Genomic DNA, 7,315 nt, shown 5'->3' on the forward strand with positions numbered 1-7,315 from the left:
TGGTAACTGTTGAGATCTTAAAGCTGGAAATTGGAGTTGTCTATAGGTATTTCATGCACTTCTTCGCTACTAGGAAGTTAAAGTAACACATAATGGTAAAAGATTAGCTCTCGTGGACACATTTTCTGGTGAACTGCAACTATACGATTTAAAAAGAGGCGTAACTATTTTGTCCATTGATAACAAAAAGGAAATGCAAAATACCATTTCACTATATAACTTCTCGTGGAAACGTGTAGGAAGGCCAATTTCTTTGCAAAGTAATCAAGGCTAGACTTCCACTAAAACGTCGAAGAGGAAACGAAGTGAGGGATTGTTGCCTCTGATTTTTGATCTATTTATTTCCAACTGTTCACAGAGCAGCACAATGTTCAACCAAAATAGTGCCAGTTAAGAATGGAAAAAAAAAAATGAAAGATGAAAAGAAATTGACTTAAAGAACGACCCTTTTAAGAGAATCTCTCTTATCAAACATATATGAGCTGTAAGGCTGGTAAAGCACCCAATGATTACACTAGGCCAATAGATACTTGACATGTAGTCTGATTAATTAACATGCATCTGCACCATATGAGCTTATCTAATTAGCAGATGGCGTATGACCGTGCTGCACACGTGCCCAACATTTTAAATTATAGTGTATTTATGTATATGTAGTTGTGTTTAGATAATGATAATATATATATATATATATACTATGTTCAAAATACGATTAATATACCATTATAGTTTGTGCTCCGTATCTAAAACTTTATTTTATTCGTGTTTGCTACGAAAATTTATTAATACTTTTTAAAAGAGAAGATTTATTTAAAAGAAAACTATTTTCTTGTCTTTGAGATAAAATAATAGCAATATTTAAGCATTAGTTGATACTTTCAATTTTAATTCGATTAATTTAAAAGTGTAAAATACTTATTATTTTTTATTAAATTTTGATTTGGATAATTCTAATTATTAAATTAATTTTATACGTTTGAAACGAAACAAAGTAGAAATTAATTTTTTATTTAAACGAAAAAATGCTATTTTTTAATTTTTGGTAAATATTTTCGGTTTAACTCATTTTACTTGTCATGTTGTCTTTTGCATGGTTTTTTAAGGAAACGCGAATTGGAATTATAATTTGACTAATTTATCTTATTTATTATTTGATCTTTATTTGATATTAATCTCTTTTCACATTTATTAAAGTAACAATAAAAATAAAAAAGTAATTAAATTGTATGTTATTTTTTAAATATATATATTTTTAAGTATATTTATTTTGGTAAACATAATAAATAAATGATATGGCGGAATAGAAAATACAACAATTAAATATTTTGAAGAAAAGTAATAATATGAGGTCCATATTGTTTGCTATGCAATAATTTTATTTGCTCTCACTAATGGGTTAATATGCATGTAGCAATGAATCCACTATTATTGACTTGATGGAATACTTTGGGAATTATATGAATATTGTTTGATTTTTTAGTATATGGGATGCACTTTTTTTTTGACGTTGCCTTTTTTTTTTTTAATATGAGGTCCATTTTTTTTTCATGAGTCTGAAGAGGGTGGGGTCCACTTTTTATCCATGAATTTGGGGAGGGTGGGGTCCAGTTTTTTTTTTTTTTAAGAGTGACTGTCGACGAAGCATGGGTAAACCGATGCTTCTATATAGTAGAAAAATAGAAATATAATAAAGTATTTCTATCTACTTTTTAGAAGAGTTGGTAATATAAAGTATAAAACGTCATTTTTTTTGCCTTAAATAAAAAAGTGGGTGGGACCACAAAGGGTTATTTTTAGTTTTAAATAAAAAAAAAAGGACCGAACACGGACGACGATGTTGCCTCTATAAACTGACTCTTCTATATAGTAGTAATAGTAAAGTAATACATATAATTTTTTTTATCAAAATTTGATTTGGATAATTCTAATTCAAATTATTATATTAATTTTATATGTTTAAGATGAAACGAAGTAGAAATTTGATTTTCTATTTAAATGAAGAACTTCTATTTTTTAATTTTTAGTAAATATTTTTTGTTTAACTCATTTTACTTGTCATGTTATTTTTTACATGTTTTTTAGGGAAACGTCAATTAGAATTAGAATTTCACTAATTTACCTTATTAATTATTTGATCTCTATTTAATATTATTTTTTCTTTTATGACATTAATCTCTTTTCACATTTATTAGAGTAAGGAAAAAATGAAAAAGTAATTAAATTCTATCTTATTTTAATATATAAGTATTTTAAGTATGTTGTTGTACAATAATTTCATGTGCTTCTACTAATGGGTTGATACGCATGTGGCAATGAATCCATCATTATTGATTTAATTGTTTGATTTTCTAAGCACTTTTTTTTAACATTATTTTTTTTTAATATGGGATTTTTTTTTAATATTAGTTGTTGTTTAATATATATGGGGCCCACATTTTTTTCCCAACAGTTTGGATGTGGTGGGTTCCATTTTTTTTTATTTTTTTTTTAATACTGGTAGGTGTTTAATATGGGGCCATGAAGAACTTCTATTTTTTAATTTTTAGTAAATATTTTTTGTTTAACTCATTTTACTTGTCATGTTGTTTTTTACATGGTTTTTAAGGAAACGTCAATTAGAATTAGAATTTCACTAATTTAGCTTATTAATTATTTGATCTCCATTTAATATTATTTTTTTCTTTTATGACATTAATCTCTTTTCACATTTATTAGAGTAAGGAAAAAATGAAAAAGTAATTAAATTATATCTTATTTTAATATATAAGTATTTTAAGTATATTGCTATACAATAATTTCATTTGCTCCCACTAATGAGTTAATACGCATGTGACAATGAGTCCATCATTATTGATTTAATTGTTTGATTTTCTAAGCATTTGTTTTTTAACATTGTTTGTTTTATTAATATGGGATTCACCTTTTTTTTAATATTGCTTGATTCTATTAATATGGGGTCCACTTTTTTTTCCCGTGAGTTTAGATGCGGTGAGTTCCATTTTTTTTTCTTCCTTTTTTTTTATTGCTCGATGTTATTTAGTATGGGGCCTACCCTTTTTTTTTAAGGGACAACGGACGATGAAGCATGAGTCTAAACCCATGCTTCATATAGTTTTTTTTTTTTTTTTAATATTGCTTGATTTTATTAATATGGGTCCACTTTTGTTTTTCCCGTGAGTTTGGATGTGGTGAGTGCCACTTTTTTTTTTTTTTTTTTTATTGCTCGGTGTTATTTAGTATGGGGCCCACCCTTTTTTTTTTTTTTAAGGAACAACAGACGATGAAGCATGGGTCTAAACCCATGCTTTATATAGTTTCTTCTTTTTTTATTTTTATTTTTTATATTGCTTGGTGTTGTTTAGTATGGGGCCCACCGTTTTGAACATTATTAGTTTGCACTATATATATATATATGTTCAAAACACGATTATAACATTGTAATTTGTGCTCCGTATCTAAAACTTTATTATATTCGTGTTTGCTAAGAATACAAAGTCTGAACTTTTTTTTTTTGACATTGTTTATTTTTTTAATATGGGATTAACTTTTTTTTTTATATATATATTGCTTGATTTCGTCAATATGGGATACTATGTTCAAAACACGATTAATATAACATTATAGTTTGTGCTCCGTATTTAAAATTTTATTATATTAGTGTTTGCTACGGATACGCATGGTGTTTAATATGGGGCCCACAATTTTTTTGACATTGTTTATTTTTTAATATGGGATTAACTTTTTTTTTTTATATATATTGCTTGATTTTGTCAATATGGGATACTATGTTCAAAACACGATTAATATAACATTGTAGTTTGTGCTCCGTATTTAAAACTTTATTATATTAGTGTTTGCTACGAATACGCATGGTGTTTAATATGAGGCCCATAATTTTTTTTTTAACATTGTTTATGTTTTTAATACGGGATTCACTTTTTTTTTAATATTGCTTGATTTTATTAATATGGGATCTACTTTTTTTTCCGGTGAGTTTGGATGTGTGGGTTTCACTTTTTATGGGGATCCAAAAATTTTATCTTTTTTACAATTTTTTATTTTTTATTTTTGTGTGGGGGGGCCCAATTTTTTTTTTTTAATTTATGTAGGGGGGCCCAATTTTTTTTTATTTATTTATAGAGGGCCCACCGACGGAAGAGTGAGTAAAATTACTCTTCTAAATAGTAGAAATACATGATTTGGTGTGAACACATGCTAAGGATAAGTGTATATCAGATTAGCTTTATCTCATTAGCGTTTACAAGCACCTCAAAGAGAAAAAAGAAGCTAAGAAAACCAATTGCACTAAAATATCTCTAGCCGCATTTTCTAATAATCCAATTAGTACATAGTAGTACAAGGAAATAATAACTACGTCAAATCGAAAAAAAAAAAAGGGATTCTTTTTTTTTCAAAAAAAAAAAAAAAGGATGAAGAAGCTAATATCGACAGTCTCACACAACCAGGAACAAATTGGTATTTGAAATGTTGTCGCAGAATTTTTATCCGAAACGCACGTACACTACAGGCAATCCAAGCTACAACCAGCCATATAATCATCAAGAATTTTCAATCCGTGATATCATCAAAGAATTCAGAGATTTTCCGGCAACTTAAAGTTCTGTGATCCACAAATTTGATGAGAGCCAGTTTCCACAAAGAGCGCTACGCCACATTTGCTGCTATTGAAGCCATCCCAAAGAGAGAAGTTGACAGTTCCAGATATTGTCTTCTTTGCAGTAACATCCTTTACAGAACAGAGCTTCTCTAGTTTCCTAACAACATAGTCATTTGCAAGCATTTTTCCTTTGTTCTCTCCAGTAGTTATATCAGTCACCAAACCACATTCGTACAGAGCTATCATGATGTTCGCGCCATTGTTTTCCACCTTACTCCTCAGAGATCCTACTAGAGATACTTGCAAGGACTCTGCTGTTGGCCTCTCGAATGTCGCCTGTTAAGATTATATTTTTGCAGCATTAGCAACATGTATAGGCCGATGAAGCTTTTTATACAATGAGTTCAACGAACCCAGTATTTTCAACACGGAACGTAGTATATAAGAAAAACTACTAAAGTTTCAACAAATGTTAAACTTCGAACTCATAATTTCAAAAGTGCATTGAGTTCAATTTAAGAAAAGTTTAAATTTCAGCATCTATTTTCATTAGAGTTGGCACACCAAAAAATTGTACTAATCCAACAAATGCAGAAGAGTAGTGATTCAATAATTAAAGATTCAGATATTATGTTGAGGTCAAATTTTAATTACATTTTCTTGATTATGATATCAAGTGGGATAACATGAACACTTTTCAGATCAAAATGATCAAATCATGAATATTAAATCAATCCCAAATTAATTGGAATCTAGTATAGCAATTCTCTGTATCCATTTTTGATTGTTTTGATCAGAAGGAATAACCAAAGACAAATTGGCAAATATAAAAACATGATTTGCATTGAAAGATAGTAAGCTTATGAACAAAGATCAAGATCTAGGGAAGACCAAATTGCAACATTTTGTACATCAAAGTTTTCTGGTAACCATAAATTATCAATCATTCATTGTGAATGTACTCATGATCCAATTTAATCATTGAACATAAAGATCTTGTAACCATAAACTCTTCAAAATAATTCATTATGATCTAAAGCAATTTTTTTCACTAAAAAAAAAAAAATTAGCAACAGTCAACTTCTGTCATTAATCCTATTTTTTTGATTGATTAGCCATAAATTATCAAATAATCATGTTAGATACGAGCTATTTATGACAGATCCGCGACGAATTTCATAGCTAATTCCTATATTTTTCAGTGTTTCAACCAACAATAACAAACCTGGAAGGATGGAGCAGCAAATCTGGGAGCTGAATTAATACAAGAGAACAAAGTGTCTTTTTCATTGGCAACACATTGGGCACGTCCTTGAACAACAACTTGAGGTGTAAACATAGTATCAAGATTTAAAGCTTCAACATAAGCCTTTTGTTTAACAGTCCATAAACTCGACCCAAAAGGATCTTTCCATCCCATATAATCCCAATAATCCACATGATACGCCAACAATATCACAGGCATTTCAAGATTAAAATCACCTCTCCCAATTCTTGAAAACAATAGCTCAGCTTCAGGTGACGTGGCGCAACCCTGTGATGAGAATAACTCTACAACTACTGGCCCACAGCGTTTTTGTTCCTCTAACGTTAAGTCTGACGTTGCACTGTCGTTATTTTTAGAGCTGTTATTTTTCGAAGAAGAGCCTTTACTGAAACATGTGAAGAGACGGCACCCCATTTTTTTAACGTGTCGTCTCGACCTTATGATACGTTAAAGGTTTAATGGAGAGGGTTATGATGGAGTGTAATTCTTGGAAGAGATGTTATTTGTTGGTTTTTTTTTTTTTGGGGGGGGGGGGGGGGGGGGGGTTAGATGATGTTTTATGGGGTTTTTAGGAGGGTGTTGAAGAAGAGAAGAAGAATATATATGAGAATAGGAAAGAAACGAAAAAGGAAAGTGTAGAATAGTAAAAATATATGAGGAAATGGTGGAGAGAAAAAGGTGGCGGAGCAGTTGGTTACAATAATGTGCTATATATTCATATTCACACCTTTATTACAACAAGATTCCCCTGCTCTTTTCCTTTTCTATTTTTTACTTCCTGTCCAGCATCAGTATTAGATCTCTCCGAATTCAGGTTGCATAAGGTCTTTAGTAGAAATATATATATATATATATATATATAAAACTCGACTTTGAAATCACTAATAAAAGATGGAGAGATCTTAATTATCTTGTACCACTATTTAATTGATTAATTTCCACAAACCGTCATTTTATAGCAATATCTTTTTTATGTAGGTGAGGACAAAATATATAAATAATTTAACTTGAAATAGCAAATCGATATTATATGGTTTTGGCAATAAAAGAAAAGTAAAATGTGAGGTGCAGTGGCATTGCCGGAAAGGCAGGTTGAATGTCGTTACCGACACGAAGGAGGAGTCGGTGACACGTTATTATTTGGAATTTGGTTAGGTTGAGAGTTGAGTTGGATTTTTCAGACGTCTCACCATCTGTCCACTTACAATCTGCGATGCCTTCACAAGGAATCTCTTCAATTATCAATTAGGAGTACAATTTTATAATGTTGACCATTAGTTTCCTCATATTAAAATAGAAAATAAAAAATAAAAGACAGAAAATAGTAGAGGTTTTTTCATGATTATTCAGAGGGACTATGTAAAAAAATTACAGTGCCGCATAGAACAGTTACTACATTCTTTTTCTGTTCGTGGATGATGAATCTGGTA

The 7,315-nt window shown here is 29.8% G+C and overlaps 1 protein-coding gene across 1 annotated transcript; it reads right to left on the reverse strand.

Annotated features, from left to right (window-relative positions):
- Positions 1 to 4,216: 4,216 nt before the first annotated feature.
- LOC132618365 (uncharacterized) lies at positions 4,217 to 6,424 on the reverse strand. Its single transcript, XM_060333424.1, has 2 exons — positions 5,844 to 6,424; positions 4,217 to 4,954 (listed from the first exon to the last, which is right to left on the reverse strand). The coding sequence occupies exons 1-2, from the start codon at positions 6,297 to 6,299 to the stop codon at positions 4,595 to 4,597; spliced, it is 816 nt and encodes a 271-aa protein (XP_060189407.1). The 5' UTR covers positions 6,300 to 6,424; the 3' UTR covers positions 4,217 to 4,594.
- Between the last annotated feature and the right edge of the window lie 891 nt (positions 6,425 to 7,315).

This window comes from Lycium barbarum, chromosome 11 (assembly GCF_019175385.1).
Source record: "Lycium barbarum isolate Lr01 chromosome 11, ASM1917538v2, whole genome shotgun sequence".
Taxonomy (NCBI): domain Eukaryota; kingdom Viridiplantae; phylum Streptophyta; class Magnoliopsida; order Solanales; family Solanaceae; genus Lycium; species Lycium barbarum.

Coding starts and splice junctions, on each gene's coding strand:
- LOC132618365 (XM_060333424.1), bottom strand. CDS start 6,299: ATGGGGTGCCGTCTCTTCACATGTTTCAGTAAAGGCTCTTCTTCGAAA. Junction 4,955..5,843: donor TTGCTGCTCCATCCTTCCAG/GTTTGTTATTGT, acceptor TAATCTTAACAG/GCGACATTCGAGAGGCCAAC.